General features: G+C 40.6%; 1 protein-coding gene across 1 annotated transcript in view; it reads left to right on the top strand.

Moving 5' to 3' along the window:
- The window catches only part of LOC135049248 (amine oxidase [flavin-containing] A-like), a 261,522-nt gene that overhangs the window by 113,789 nt on the left and 130,249 nt on the right, over positions 1-17,484 (top strand). Inside the window, exons 3-4 of the mRNA XM_063955623.1 lie at positions 6,781-6,918; positions 13,364-13,468. Of these exons, the coding sequence (XP_063811693.1) occupies positions 6,781-6,918; positions 13,364-13,468 (243 nt within the window). The remainder of the gene's footprint in view (positions 1-6,780; positions 6,919-13,363; positions 13,469-17,484) is intronic.

The raw sequence follows: 17,484 nt of genomic DNA on the forward strand, positions 1-17,484 counted from the left end.
ACATTGGGCATCGGCCTTGGCAGACGACGTTGATGGCATTTCATCGTCTCGGCCATGACTAGTGGCAGCAGCTTCAGCATGAGGTGGAAGTGGATCTTGATCTTTCCCTATTTTACCCTCCACATTTTTGTTCTCCATTGTTTAATGTGTGAAATTATATGCCAGTATCAATAACAATGGCCTACTACTATATATACTGCGCACAACTGAAATGCACCACAGGTATGGATGGATAGTATACTTGACGACACAGAGGTAGGTAGAGCAGTGGCCTACTGTACCGTACTGCTATATATTATATACTGGTGTTCAGCAAACTGTGCAAAACTGAAATGCACTACAGGTATGGATGGATAGTATACTTGACGACACAGAGGTAGGTAGAGCAGTGGCCTTCTGTACCGTACTGCTATATATTATATACTGGTAGTCAGCAAACTGTGCAAAACTGAAATGCACCACAGGTATGGATGGATAGTATACTTGACGTCACAGAGGTAGGTAGAGCAGTGGCCTACTGTACCGTACTGCTATATATTATATACTGGTGTTCAGCAAACTGTGCAAAACTGAAATGCACCACAGGTATGGATGGATAGTATACTTGACGACACAGAGGTAGGTAGAGCAGTGGCCTACTGTACCGTACTGCTATATATTATATACTGGTGGTCAGCAAACTGTGCAAAACTGAAATGCACCACAGGTATGGATGGATAGTATACTTGACGTCACAGAGGTAGGTAGAGCAGTGGCCTACTGTACCGTACTGCTATATATTATATACTGGTGGTCAGCAAAATTATGCACTGTACTCATACTATATACTACAGTGCAGCACAGATATGGAGCGTTTTTCAGGCAGAGAACGTATAATACTGGTGGTCACTGGTCACTGGTCAGCAAAACTCTGCACTGTACTCCTCCTATATAATACTGGTGGTCCCCAGTCCCCACAATAAAGCAGTGTGAGCACAGATATATGCAGCACACTGAGCACAGATATGGAGCATTTTTCAGGCAGAGAACGTATAATAATACTGGTGGTCACTGGTCAGCAAAACTCTGCACTGTACTCCTCCTATATAATACTGCTGGTCCCCAGTCCCCACAATAAAGCAGTGAGCACAGATATTTGCAGCCACCTGAATAAAACTGAGAGGACGCCAGCTACGTCCTCTCACTATCATTTCCAATGCACGAGTGAAAAATGGCGGCGACGCGCGGCTCCTTATATAGAATCCGAATCTCGCGAGAATCCGACAGCAGGCGCGCTCAGGTTAACCGAGCAAGGCGGGAAGATTCGAATCTGCCTCGGAACCGTGTAAAATGGGTGAAGTTCGGGGGGGGTTCGGATTCCGACGAACCGAACCCGCTCATCACTAGTAACGGGACAAGCAGACTTGTAAAATGTGGCCTTGAAGCATGGTATTGACATTCAGGGCATGGTGCACAATATTCAGATACCTCTTTATAGACCCTGGGCCAGAAAAACCTCTGTAAAATTTTCTCAGTGTTTTTTTCTACCCCTAGGTGAACTGCAGTTATGTGACCATAAGCCAGATCTAAAACTGTTGTTCTATATGCCTTTGGGACTGCCAATTGTTCCACAATATCTTTCCCTTTATTAGTCACTTGATACAAAAAAATCCTGACGTACTGCCATGTGAGTATATGACAACTGACTACTGAGGTCAACTGGATTTTCATCAATCACTTTTACATTCTCTCTAGCTTTTTCCAAAGTAGGGTCATTTAACTGCTCTAAGGCAAAGATTTATTTTCTGACTTCAATATACATTTCAGTAGGAGGCACATTATTCTGTGCCCCACTACTGCTGTCATCATTCTCTGGCTCCCTAATAATGCTTGAAAAAGGGCACATTTCACACTCGGAAGACACTCCCAGTCTCCCACTGCCACTATATCAGTAATATTCTCAAATGGGTCTGGATTATGTACTACTGTAAAAAATCAGCTTTCCCACAGCTTCCAGAAGTGGACAAAGTCTCTCCCCAATACAGGTTGAGTCTCCCTTATCCAAAATGCTTGGGACCAGAGGTATTTTGGATATGGGATTTTTCCGTATTTTGGAATAATTGCATACCACAATGAGATATCATGGTGATAGGACCTAAATCTAAGCACAGAATGCATTTATGTTACATATACACCTTATACACACAGCCTGAAGGTCATTTTAGCCAATATTTTTTATAACTTTGTGCATTAAACAAAGTGTGTCTACATTCACACAATTCATTTATGTTTCATATACACCTTATACACATAGCCTGAAGGTCATTTAATACAATATTTTTAATAACTTTGTGTATTAAACAAAGTTTGTGTACATTGAGCCATCAAAAAACAAAGGTTTCACTATCTCACTCTCACTCAAAAAAGTCCGTATTTCGGAATATTCCGTATTTCGGAATATTTGGATATGGGATACTCAACCTGTATTGCATCATGCATCAAACCATGAGACAAACCCACAGGAACTACAGCATAACCAAACTGCATTTCTATATTCACATCCGCAGAAACATAATGGGGGGAATGTAATAGGGTGTGAGAATCAGAAAGTGAGAGATTTTGGGAGATTTCTCCTGCTTTTTTAAAGTGGTAATCATTTACATGGCAAAACCAGGTTGATTTTGCAATGTAAATGATTGCCACTTTAAAAAAACAGTAGAAATCTCCCAAAATCTCTCATTTTCTGATTTTCACACCCTATTACATTCAACCCATTATGTTTCTGCAGATGTGCTTTCAGGCAGAAGAGAATGGGGCCCGCTCTCTCCATCCATACCCCTAGGAACCTTTAACCGTCTTTTACTGAAGTCCAAACTCTAACCAAGACTATTTGGCAAAAACAGACATTTTACTGGGGGAATAAATTGTATAGGTCAGAAGCCTGTGTCAAACATACTGCAGCTCCTGTTTATAACTGTCCCAATGCTTTTATCACACACACACACACACACACACACACACACACACACACACACACACACACGTATGTGTGTGTCTATATATATATATATATATATATATATGTGTGTGTGTATGTGTATATATATATATATATACTGTATTTATATGTTAATGCAGCGCTCCATAGTGCATGAAATTATTTATTTCATAAGATATAGGAAACCTTCACTTCAAGCATATAGTTTCCCATACCATTTAAAATCACTCTGTGGGCTGATCACCACATGCCATAAAATATACTGCACCAGACAGCACTCCAGGCTCCTCGCTTCCCTGCTCTCGGACACCTGCACCATGCTGCTGGCTCTCTCACTGCCAGCTTCCCCGCATCAGTTCCACGGCAGTAGTTACACCGGGTGTGGGTGCTGCTGCAGTGATGTCAAAAGACCACACTAATGCATTTCGTAAACACTTTGTCAGAGGGTGTTATTCTCATCCTTTTCTATAGATATCATTTAAGGCCAGTATTGAACAGTATTTGCCTTTTATATATATATAGGTTTCAGATATAAGTACTTAACCAACCTATTTGCAGTCAGGAGAGGATAGTGTCTCAGTTATCAGAGGTTAATTTGTCAGTTGAACTACTGTAAACATTGCCAAACCACTCAGAGAGCAATAGGATTGAGATAGATATTTTGACTCTTAAATGCATTAAAGGAAAGCTTGATAGTCAACTACTGCTTATCTGCTGTGTATAGGTTACCGACAGCTCTCCCAGTGACCATAAGTGTTCTGCGAAAATCTTTACCTTTTTACCTCAAAGGAAGATCCCTAAAAAGAGCGAGAAGCTAAGTAAGTAGACCTAAGGCCCTTTAGAATAGAGTCAGCCTATCCCTGCCAACCTTACATATTTAATATAAAGCGGGCCGAGCGTGGCCTGTTGTCCTAGCATTTACAGCACTGAGCAGGGCAGCATCAGAGGTGGGACTTGGCAGTGAAGGAGGCGGATTACTCTCCTCAGCGCCAGCTTTTTGACAGCAACCGGAGATGCAGCCTAACAAAGATTGCAACACACTTGGCGGAGCATGTCCTGTTGTAAGTATAAAGTTATACGCACGGAAATACTTGAAATTCTGAAAAGGGAATTCAGTATATGTGTGTGTGTGTGTGTGTGTGTGTGTGTGTATATATATATATATATATATATATATATATACCCAAACTGTATACCCGGCACTTGTCACTCTGTTGTAAAGTACTCACGCCAGTGCACTCCTTTGGTGTTCAAACCGTGCATAGGATACAAATGAGGCAGCATTCACAAGACTTGCTGGTGCAGTAGAATAATTAAATCCTACTGTACCAGAAAGTCTCATGAGTGCCATCTCATTTGTATCAACAGCTTTTCCGGGTGAATAAATTAAATAATGCGTTACTGGCAGCATAATAACTGAAACAAACAACAGCCTACCTTCATTCAGGGCAACGATCTGGCTGCTTGGCCCCTCTCTACATAGACAACTAGTCTGCAAGCAAAAAGTCTATCTCATGGAGTCGCAGTTTCACAATCTGCTTCCTGCAGAGTAAGACAGGCTCCGAACTGGCTTGGTTGGCTGCCACAGCTGCACAGTTGTAGTTCAGAGGTTTTGGGTGCTTCCTGCTCCTACAGGCAAGAATCTGGATTCCAAGCCCACACTGGTCTCCGACTGCAGTCCCACCTGGACCGACTGACTGCTAGAACCCCAACTATATATATGTGTGGTGTTCCTAGGCTGGAACACAGAACTACTGTTGGAACACAGACCAGGTCACATGGATACTACACAGCTGTAGAAAATTGAATGTGATATTTGAAGGTTTTAGAGCACTCTGTATAAAAAGTTGGAAGTTGATACATACTTCACTGTCAAGTGATTGAGTGATCTACAAAAGTAATGGAAGTGATCAGTTAACAACTATACTATATATGGGAAACTCTATTAACATAATATTGCTTATCCCCTGATGAATGAAGTCTGCAAAGACTAAACATGTTGGGTATTCGAGATCAGTGTTCAAAACTCTGTATAAACCTTGAGTAGTTCAAGTTCCATTCACAACAGTACCAAGAATGGTTTCATTCCATCTTCACAGAAACAAAGTGACAATTGAGATCCAACAACTCTAATACTGCTTTCACATCACAATCCCAGGCCCAACCTGGGTCAGACCCTATCACACTGCATTTACGACCCGGGTTATTCCCAGGTTGGCCCCATTCACACTGAACCCAGGTCACCCATGTAAACACTATGGATGTCATTTAAAATTGACTTTTTCAGGCTCACAAAGATGAGGTGTCAAAAGGAAACAAAATTAGGGGATGAGGACTGCTCACAGCATTCATACAGCCAAATATGGCATATTTGACAGTGCTTGTAATTTACCTGCTTATCTCAGCTCCCCCCCCCCCCCCCCGATTCTCAACAGCTCCCTCTCCTCCTCATCACTCCAATTGGCCATGGCAATTAACCCTCACACTGCTGAGCTTCTAAAATGCTGCTCTCTTGATGTCTGCTTTGTGCTGCCTGTGTGTCCAGGGCTGTGGCTGATATCATCAAGGGAGACACAGGAACATCCAATCAGCGCCTTTTTTGAGTCTCGGGTTGAATAACCCGGGTCAGACTCTCCCACTGCACATCGACCCGGGTCCAACCCGGGTTTCACCATGCTTTAATCCCGAGCTGAAATGCCGGTTTGCTTGATCCGGGTTATTTCTCTTTGGCGCTTTCACACCGCAGCTCGACCCGGGTCAACCCGGCAATAACCCAGGTTATTTTGAAGATGTGAAAGGGGTATTAAACTGTGCACTGTGTTTTGTATTACAAGCTACTTTTTGTTTTTAATGTATTTTTTATATGTTGTTGTTTTTTGGATTTTAATAAATGTATTGAATGAACTAAAAATAAATGTATTGAAGGAACTAAAACACAATACTATTTCATACCTCCCAACATGACCCTCTCCAGGAGGGACACAATGCTCTGCTTCTGGACTTTTCTCTTAATGTATGATTGCTGACACCTGTGTTGAACAGGTTATTGGATAAGAAAGGTATTTAATCACAGGTGATAGCAATCATGCATTAAGAGAAAAGTCCAGAAGCAGAGCATTGTGTCCCTCCTGGAGAGGGTCATGTTGGGAGGTATGCTATTTTATGGGGTATGTAAACTGGTTATATGTTAACATTTAAACAGACTAACAATGGTATCATAATGTTCCTAATTGTGAGACAGTGATTAAATCAGTCCTGTAATGGCACCCATTTGATGAAAATTTTAAAGGTTACTGTTTGTTGGAACCTTGACTGCTTCGTTCATATCAAGAGGTCATTTAGAATGAAATTTTGGACCGGCACTCACATCATGATGTAACTCTGCTCCGGGGTCCTCTGGTGCGAATCCATATACGATTGTACAAACAAGCAGCGGCACTCGGAGACTGTGATAACAGTATCTACTATGCCTACCAGTGAGCCGCCAACCTCAGGGTCTATAAGCTTCCGTTCTGTCTCTGAGCGATAACAAATGTGTGCCTTGCCGCCTCCCGGCTTCAATCCCTGGGAGCTAGTCCTGACTTCCATGCCGTGATGTCACTAAGCCATGCCCAAACACATTTCGATACTGATGGGCATAGCTGAAATGTGCGAACCCTACACCCACCATTGTATTTGTTTGTCAACCAAATCAAGCCCATAGTTAACGGTTGCATGTGTTCATTTGTTAGAATTCCTCAACACGTATGTGCTTTTTAGATGTACACATATATGTTATAGTAATTATACCTATTTCTGCACAGAACAAAGAAGTTCAGTACGTGGATGTTGGTGGGGCATATGTTGGACCAACACAAAATCGAATTTTACGGGTGGCAAAAGAATTGGGTATCAAAACATACAAAGTGAATGTAACACAACGTGCTATCCATCATGTCAGGGTAAGTAAGTAGTAAATAAAGTTGTATTTTATTTTATTTATTTAAGAATTTTATCAAATTAATTTAAATAACTAAAATGATCTAATAATCTAGTTTACATTCATACACTATATTCCTCATATATATTTAGGCCTACAGATCTGTTGCTTTCAAATTATTTTTTATTTTCTAGCTAATACCTTACCTAACAGAAAGCTGTATTCAACCTAAGACTTTATTAGACTGAAGAAACGAAAAGCAGTAGCAATGGTTGTATTTTATGATGCAAAAATACAAGTGCTTTCTACAGGACTGGAAAGTTAAATTATCCTCTAGCAATAACTTTTTTTCTTATCTGCTAGTCCATGCCTTGTGTATACAGTCAACGTTTTTGTTTATAATCGCTTTAAATACAAATGGTGGAAGTGTTCATTTCCTTTGGCATTTTAAACCTGATAATGGACAGTTTTTTAAAACAAACCAACACATTTTGACTGTATAAACCACTTTGTACAAGTGGATTCTTTGCTAAATATAAATTTTAATACATTGATGTTTTATTGGTAATTTTGCATTAAGGTTCAAATTTGTATTAACCCATACAACACACTATGAAACATTTGCTTTCATTGTCTAACTGAAGATAGACAGATGGATGGATAGATAGATAGATAGATAGATAGATAGATAGATAGATAGATAGATAGATAGATAGATAGAAGCTAAATGCTGATTGATTTCTGTTTTTTATTGCACCGTAATATCATAATTAGCTAGTGGTGGAAATTAGCATGCTAATTATCTGGTGGCCAGCATTCCCCCAGATTCTGAAGTCGATGCACTCCTCTCATCTGGTTGTGGTGTTGATGATGCCTAACTCTATCTGAAAGCTCCCTGTCACGATTGGCCAGCCGATTCTCCAGATACAGTACGTCAACTTGAGAATCTCCATCAATGACATATGGGTTACTTTCAGCACAGTATTTGCCACCAAAAAGCGTTAGACTGGGAGACGCCCCTCCTACTGCAGCAGTTCGGTTCCGCTTTACCAGAAAACACTTTAAAAATCAGTAGCGTGGACCTCGCAAGGCATAGGCAGCAGAACGAGAAATTACGTTTTAATTTCAAGAATAAGAATGCTTCAGAGCTTACAGTTACAAAAAATATACTTACAGTGTATAATTGATTATGTTTAAAAATACACCCAGATTATGATTTCAGAAAATAAAAAGATAAAGTTTCAGAAATTCCAGAACTTACTAACAAGACCTTAAGATTTCTGTTGTGGGAGCATCACAGATATGGGAGGTACAGAGCAGTACGGATGGTGTAATGGTTAGCATTACAGACTCACAGCACTGAGGTCATAGGTTTGATTCCCACCATGGCTCTTACTGTGTGTAGAAGATTAATATATTACATATTGTATCTTTATAACTGGATGCACCACTGTCCAAGGAAATTCCTAGGGTGTTTCATTTACTGTATGTTTGTCAAAACTAGTGTCTCTGTCAAGATCAAATAAGATTTCTATGCTTCTCTATTCATTATTGATGATGAGCCAGTATATAAAAAAAGCAACATTCTTGATTCCTGTTAGGACACACCCGACCTATACATAAGACCTCTAGAGTTGCACTAGCAAGGTCTTGTTCCCTTAGAGTATGACACACTCACCAGTACTTAGGATGCTGCCAGGTCTTAAAACTGGGATAGTATGGGCTTGTTTAACTAGGTAGTAACTGGAGCAGATAGTAATAGGAATAAATGTACAAGGCAGGACTGGGGTCACCTATACTATAGGGGATCCGTGGTCACCCATGCAGGTAGTGGCGTGGATCATTTTCCCAGCAAAGCACAGGCAACACTAGCACTAGCAGGATATATTTTAAGGTGATGCAGGGGTTTACCTGGAGGAACCAGTACAGGGCTAGATACAGAAACAGGGAGCTAGCATGGAAAGACCCAAGAGCAGGGTCTGGACATCCAACCAGGTAGAGGCACAGGGCTTCAGAACAAAGAGCAGGATCAGGTGGCAATACCACAGCAGGGGCTTACAGCAAGAACTATTACCAGAAAGTGAGAGCTACTCTGCAAGTCTGATGACAGAAGCAGGCACCAAGCAGGTGCTCCCATTCAGCCCAACCTTCTAATAACAAAGTCAGTGCACCTGCACAGCTATACATACTAGCAAACAACATCCTGGCTGCTTAACAGCCAGGACTATGATCATGTGCAGCGCCTGTTGCTGAGCTAAAGCGGTGTCCCATTGCTGGGCAATAATTGGGACTCGCTGTAGAGATGAGCCGCGATGGGATGGGGGCAGCTTAGCATCTTTGGGGGTGCTGAGCACACCCCTGGAGTGATGTAAATGGGAACTCCCTGCTCATAATGATGTAAATGGGGGGCTTCCCGCCAGGCCATACCCTTCCCACAAAGTTACACCCCCTTTCTGTTGCTATGTCCAGTCCTATCCTTTTCCTGAGTATATTATTCCTTCCTATCTCCACTGTGCTGTCGTCATGTTTGCACAGCCCGTAGTGCATGTTTTAGCCGTCACTGCCTGAGCTTGTTCCAATGTAGGTTCCTGGCAGTTCTTGTTTCCCACATTTTATTGTGCCAGCACTATCCTACATATTAATATCTAAAACTGTACACACTCTGGGCCTGATTCTGAGTCAGAGGCAGATGCTACAAATACCGGTCTCAGTGTACATCTGAATGTGCAAGGACAGAAATGCTCACTGTCAGTGTCTGTAGACTTTGAAATACTGCTTGGCGAATCTATAGATGCATCACTGAAACTTGCTCCAACCATATGGCAGGTGCAGATCATCTGAGCATGGCTTCCTGTGTGAGCAGTACAACATCTCAGCAACATGACCGCAACATGCCTTCAAAACTTCTATGAGATGCAACATCTCTGTGCACCTTTTTATCCACCTCCTTACCCCCCATTACCATACAGTCACTGTCCAGGAACATTCATATATTTGTAACGTTCAATCTCTCTGTGGTGAAAAATGTGGTGTGATCAGGGCCGGTACTAGGGTGTTTGGCGCCCACCTGCAAACTATACACTTGCACCCTCCCATACATTACAAAGGGACAGCATGCGTAAAAAAAAAAGGTATGTGGTCTCACAAGGAAGGGATGTGGCCACACAATAGTACTCCCATTTAAAATTACGCCTCACAGTACCTTTTAAATGTGTGTGTCAATCCATTCACTCATACTCTTTTTTTTTTTCATTGTGTGTGAAAAACGTTCATCATGAGATAGCTTGGGGGGGGGGGGGGGTTGTGGGGGAGGGGGGGGTTGCTACTTTAATTTCTGGTTTCCATTTAGAAACAAAGTACAAAGATGTTTCCATCTTGTTTTATTGAAGTGCAATCTATTTTATAGGAAGGTTGAAAGAGTTCATTTTTCATATTATTTTTCTTTCATAACCTTTCCTCTAGAGTTCTTTCTGAGAAAGATAAGAAACAAAAGATTGCTATTTGAAGTATTATAGTTCATTGCATGTTTTCCAAGATATAGTGATTAATGGCTTCAATATACAGCCAATGCTTTTATGGAAACAACAAGCAAAAGTAGTCTATGATATACTGTATGCACTGTTGTAGGTCAGCTTTGTCACCTAGACTGTGGATTCCTCCTGGCTGTTCTATTTTCTCTTGAGTGGTTAGAGTTTAGTATTCAGCAATAATTAACACTTTCACATATTCAGGAGAGACAACAGGGGGGGTCATTCCGAGTTGTATGCTCGCTAGCAGTTTTTAGCAGCCGTGCAAACATATTGCCGCCGCCCACTGGGGAGTGTATTTTCGCTTTGCAGAAGTGCAAACGCTTGTGCAGCAGAGCGCCTGCAAAATCTTTTTGTGCAAAACAAGACCAGCCCAGTAGTTACTCTTCGTGTGCGTTGATTCTAACGATGGAGGGATGGCTTTTGACGTCACACACCCACCCAGCGTTTGCCCAGCCACACATGCGTTTTCCCCGACACGCCTGCGAGTTTCTAAGCACTCCCTAAAAACGGTTGGTTGCTACCCAGAAACGCCCACTTCATGTAAATCTTCCTGCATTGTGCCGTGCGACTGAAAGCTTCGCTAGAACCTGTGCAAAACCACAAAGGACTTTGTACTTGTATATTGTGCGCGCACATTGTGGTGCATACGCATGCACAGAAATGCTGATTTTTAGCCTGAACGCTGCGCTGCGAACAACGTCAGCTAGCGTTCAACTCGGAATGACCCCCATCTATCTATCTATCTATCTATCTATCTATCTGTTAAAATAAATGTACAGAAGATGTAAAACTTGCTCACCTGTATTATTTGGGGTTGTTAGATGACCAGGATCACAAAGTGAAAATGTTTGCTTTTTTTACCTTGTGTTTGGCAACTTCGGGGGTGCCTCCACCCATGACTTATTCTTTTTAGTGGAAGGAGGTTCCACCAGGTGTCAGTACAAGAAAACTCCTGTGGCATAATATGTAGGCATGATGGACCTTATTCCCTCCCTTCCCAATAAGATAATATACTGGTGCACAAGATAGAATTGACTAATCTCAAAAGTAAAGTGTAAATGTTATTATAAGGGATAGGTAAAGGTATAATGAAAGCTTATAACAAATGTATATTATTTTTTCAAGTATACAAATGCTTAAAATTAAAAGTAAAAAAATGCAGGTGCATGCTCTAAGCACTAAGCATACAAAATAATTTTGATAAACTCTTCCAAATAAACTGGAGTATAAGTGAAGTTCTTAGCACAAATTTGGCCAAAATTGTGGGTCCTTCCACCAAATCCAGGTAAACTTCATCAGAAGAGTCCCTAATACTAAAACATATAAATTTATCCAGATCTTAATCTTTAAATAGTGCCCATTCTAATAACTTCACTTATATTCCATGTTAATTGTAAGAGTATTTCTAGGGCTTAGAGTGTGCACCTGCATTTTTCTTTTTCCTGTATTGTATTAGAAGCCTCAGCATGGTAGCACCTCTTAATTATGTTTACTATTAAAATCCAAGTCCCCTCCTTTTTTCTCTATATTTGTGTATATCTTGTACACTTGAATGTGAGGCTCCTTCAGTTTGGTAATAGCACCCCTCCCATCTACGCTTAGGTGTTTTTAATTAAGTACAGTTTCCTGCATTAATGACTACAAATTAGAATGGGCACTATTTAATAGTAAGACCTGGATAAATTTATATAATGTGTTACTATTAGGGATGTTAGGGACCCATCTGATTAAGTTTTCCTGGATGGGGTGATAAGCCCACAATTTTGACAAAATTTGTGCTAAGAACTTCACTTATACTCCATGTTAATTGTATGATTTTATCAAAATTAGTTTGACTATCAGTATTCAAAGGGACTCATGTAGCACTTGCAACTAGTGATAAAACTCGTTGTGAATGATAAAACTTGTTGAGTATGATAAATGGTACTCCAGCTAATCAGCTCCCAACTGTCATTTCTTAAACACTTGACAGGAGCTTAACACATAACATTTGGGAATTGATTGGGTGCAGCACAACTTATCAAACTCAACAAGTTTTATTATTCACAACAAGTTTTATCACTGGATGAATAGGCACCTTAGTGCTTAGAGTGTACACCTGCATTTTCTTTTTCCTGTATGTACTAGAAGCCTCAGCATGATAGCACTGCTTATGATGTTTAAAATTAGGGTGTGCAGTCCAAGCCCTGCCCACCTTCTTGTTAAATTAAAAGTGCTACATAATTGATAATAGTATACAGTCCTTGGAGTCTATGTACTAAAACTTGAAGAGAGAGATTAAGTACCAACCAATCAGCTTCTAATTGTCAGTTTACAGGCTGACAGGAGATAATTGGTTGGTGCTTTATCTCTCTCCAATCTAAGTAAGGATATTCTTGAATGCGCTATTTGTTATTTGACTGGTGTCAGCTCCATTAGCACTTTTATGCCAAGTGTGTGATTAACAGCAACTTTATCATATTAACCATCCCCTGGAACACAAGAATTACATAGAAGTGTTTGTAATATGAATAATTTCTGTACCCACACTCTAGTGTTCCATTATATCATCTGCACTCAGACTTCCCATGGAAGGTAGCTTGGGGAATATTCCTCTTCTGCTCTGAGGTGATTGATAGGTAGATTCTTCTCTGTTCAGCAATAACAGCAGGCACATGTATTGACTTTCATGCAAATGAGCGTAAACACATTTCTCTATGTCGCTTACACCTTTCCCAAATGTGCATTTGGGGACATTAGAAAAAGTTTCCTGAACACTGCAGAAGTACAACATAGTATGCCATACCATACAAACATCAGTGTGTTACTCTGTTTAGCTTGTCTAGTGTGCTGATTTGTACATGCTTTAATCTATTTTAAAAAATATAACGTGGTCCAGTTCTATAATAAATTATTTTAATTATCATCATGTCTCTTCTTCTCAATCTTTTTTCCAAGGGAAAAACCAACGCATTTTATGGAGCATTCCCTCTGTCATGGAACCCGTTGGTGATTTTGGATTTTAACAATCTATGGCGGACGATAGATGATTGGGGAGAAGAGGTACATTTTCTAGAAATATTATACCTTTATATCCATTTTTTGTGCAGTGTAACAACAGAGCACAATAACTGTAACACTTATTTTTTACAGTTTATTTGTATTAAAAGCAGCTGTGTTTTTCCTTATTGTGCACTCTCAGAAAAGGCTCCACTAAATGATATAGGATCTCATTATTAAATCATTCCAGGATGGATTGATAGCATTACAGGGAAGAAGATGCACTCAATAAACTACAGCTCCCAGCAGGCCTTAGCGTCGGAATGCTTAGGCGCGAAGTGCTGCTGGGAGCTGTTGTTTATTTAGTGGGTCTACTTCCCTGTAGCGCTAACAATAGTGACTGGCTGGCAGAACTGACTCACTGAATCAATGTAAAAGGTGAGAGTGCTGTGCGGTGTCAGTGACACTGTACACCCACTGCACTGCACTGCACAGCACTGTCACCTTCTACATTGATTCAGCATCCAGACATTATCCTCCGCTATATCACCCACTCTATCCGTTACATTAGCCATCTCGGGGCTTCCTGGCCGGCAGCCCAAGTGCTGTGTTGCGGAGTAAGTACATACACACATCCATTTTTGGCGATTTCCATGTATGGGCAGTGACCTTTGTAAACCTGGTTCCTAGTAAGCACCTGGGACCTAAGGAGAAGCTACCTGCCAATTTTGAAGATTGTAGGCCTAGTGGTTTAAGAGATTTCATGATGAGTCACTCAGTGAGTATTATATATATATATATATATATATATATTTATTTATTGTATAGCAGAAGCGGCACTCATAAGGCTTGTAACGACTCATGAAACAAATGGACACAACGGCCTCACGTCTGATCAACGTTTCGGTATCTTTAATACCTTCGTCAAGATCTCACAACAACATAATAATAGTGCACATTTATAACATCGCTTACCTCTCCCTGCGCGCTGCCGCCATCACTCTGACGTCACATCTGTGTAACGCGCACATCCTGTGCGCCCAGCCGCTACGATAGTAGCTAAGCAACCACAACTCACTCTAGTGTAAACAAAAATATTCAAAACGTAAAAACACATCACGGACATACAGGGTTACAGCAGGTAAAGGAAGGAATGGATCCATACTATGTGCTAACGTGCAAAATCCATTATCCTGTGCTCAAGGACTATATCACGGGGATACCCAGTAAGTTATACTATATCCCAGCAGCTCACCCCTGTGTAAACAACACTAGGAGAGCGTGATGAGTCAATCAGTGAGTCAATCTCCTTTTTTGCCTTATATATATATATATATACACACACACAAGTTTTAAAGATGAGATGGGCCGTGTAGGTCAACATTTCAGAGAACCATAACTTCTCTTTCATCAGGACAATAGCACATCACATAAATGACGTACCTTATTTAACAACTTTCACCCAGTGCTTATCCACGCTCACACAGCTCCGTTTGGGGTCGCAATATTGTTCTCACATTAACTGACGCACAGGTGCATTGCCTGATTCCTTCGGAGGCGTGTTTTCAAAGTGTGTACCATCACCAGCGCAATTGGCTGTAGCTAAAAACATGACAAATTCTGAATAAACACTGCGATCATAATGTGCTGACTCTGTACCTAATAATGAAAGAAGACACTGTATACTGCCACTCTAAACAAAAGTCTGGGAAAAGGGCATTTATTAAACATAAGTATACTGCTAATATCACTTCTAAATACTGAGAGCAATGTTCATTGACCAAAACTATGAAAAATATTATAACATACAGTTTGTTGAATTTGAGGCAATTAAACTGGTAAATAAATAATAATAACAATAATAATAATAATAATAATAATAATAATAATAATAATAATAATAATTAGGACACTAATCAGAGTAAACTGCTTACTGGAATAGAAATGCAATATATGTGTAAATTGGGTGCAGAAACATCTACAGTGGCCAATAATAATGCATAACTGCTGCTAGAACACATAAGAGGAAACGTATTGACAGTATGGGACCATTTGGGGGTGGTTACAGGGAATGGTGACAAAAACGCAGTTTGTTTATTGACTGTTTTTAGGGAACGTCTTAGCCTGCGACTGGTTACCCGCCGCAGCAGCTGCAATGGCTCCAGCCTCTTACTTACTGCGGCCAAGCTGCGTGACCTTAGGGCTACTCACAAGTTCGATAATCGACTGATCTACAACCAACACTGCATATTTTTATGCAGCCTCTGGGACTCACAAAGGGGATAATTCAGATTTGATCGTAGCAGCAAATTTGTTAGCTAATGGGCAAAACCATGTGCACTGCAGGGGGGCAGATATAACATGTGCAGAGAGAGTTAGATGTGGGTGGGTTATTTTGTTTCTGTGCAGGGTAAATACTGGCTGCTTTATTTTTGCACTGCAATTTAGATTTCAGTTTCAACACACCCCACCCAAATTTAACTCTCTCTGCACATGTTATATCTACTCGCCCTGCAGTGCACATGGTTTTGCCCATTAGCTTACAAATTTGCTGCTGCAATCAGGGCTGAATTAGGCCCAATGCCACCATTGGGCATCTCAATACAAAACCAGGCGGCTGCGGCATTTGCATATTTCCGCACAGTCACTGCGTACCCTTTCACAGCTGTGGTGGCATTAGTGTACATCTCTGATCCAGGCCCTTGGCGTCAGAAGTATTGCTGTATACAGTAAAATACATTATTATTCTTATTAGTTATCATTTATGGTGCTACAAGGGTACCGCAGCAACTAACAAAGAACATAAACAAATGAGCAAAACAAGAAAAACAGCAACTTACAGAACAAGACAATGTAGGACAAGTACATGGTATATTAACATTTCTACATCAACGGACACAATACTGAAATAAGCATCAGGGTGGCCGAAATGCATGCTAGGTGCCATTGTAGGGAATATGGAATAGAAGATAGTCTAAGTAAGAGAAGGAAAGGCACATGAGGACAGATGGTCATGCTCGTAAGAGCTTACGTTCTAAAGCGGAGGGTCAGACAGACAAGGATGACACAGATGGGATAGATAGTGAGCGTGGACCAAGAGAGTAAGGATCAGAGATGGCTGGGTTTGATGAAGATGTGGGTATTAAGAGAGGTGGAGAGTCTGATAGGGAGAGGTAGAGAATTCCAGAGAGCAATGAAGGGAAATACAGAGCGGAGCAGCAGTAGAGGAACAAATTGTACGGAAAATGAGTATAATTGCTGTATTTAAACTTGATTTTAAGGGTGGAAATCTGGATAAGAATAAGATGGGTTAAAAGCAATTGAAATATCCCTATAATTACATGATCCTTGTAATATTTTTAAAATCTACAAAAAATTATAGATTAGTCCTATATATTTTAGTATGCAGGAATGCCATGTGAAAAGATCCTAAAATACAATATTATCTGTTATGTTATTACTTACATTACTGCCTAAATGTGTCTGCTACTTATCAAGTCTTATTAAGTGGCATGGCTCATTAGTGCAGTATAAACATGGGCAGAATTTCATGCTGCATACTGGTAATCCTCATGTATCAAATACCTCTGAGTAACTTACCAGTGTTACACTTTGTGTCAGTCTCTTTTTCTCCTTTGTCTATAATGTCGGATGCACTTCTACAAACAGAGAGGACATTTTTTTTAATTATTTGATTAAAATAATTTATGTTGAAGGGTAAAATTACTTCCAGAATACTAAAGTGTAATTAATAAAGCTTTGTTTTGCTTGAAATTGTTTTATTGTTTTGTAATAAGCTGCATCACAAGGGCAATAGTGTATATACTGTTTGTTCTGTCCTGCTGCTACTGCCATCCTCTGCTACTTGTGTTCATGCTACGAGTATTATGGACCTGGCATGTGCCGTGTCACTACAGCCCTGCTCCCACCTCGCTGTAATACTTACCCGTCCCAGCGCTGCTTTCCTCTCTTACTTTGTCCTGGCTCAGCTGCGGCAGTGTGAGCCATTGGCAGGGAGTGGGGGTCCCATTGTATATGACCATCTCAGGGGATTGCCGATTAGAATAGAGAGATACAGT

The sequence above is a fragment of the Pseudophryne corroboree genome, chromosome 2, assembly GCF_028390025.1.
Source record: "Pseudophryne corroboree isolate aPseCor3 chromosome 2, aPseCor3.hap2, whole genome shotgun sequence".
Lineage (NCBI taxonomy): Eukaryota > Metazoa > Chordata > Amphibia > Anura > Myobatrachidae > Pseudophryne > Pseudophryne corroboree.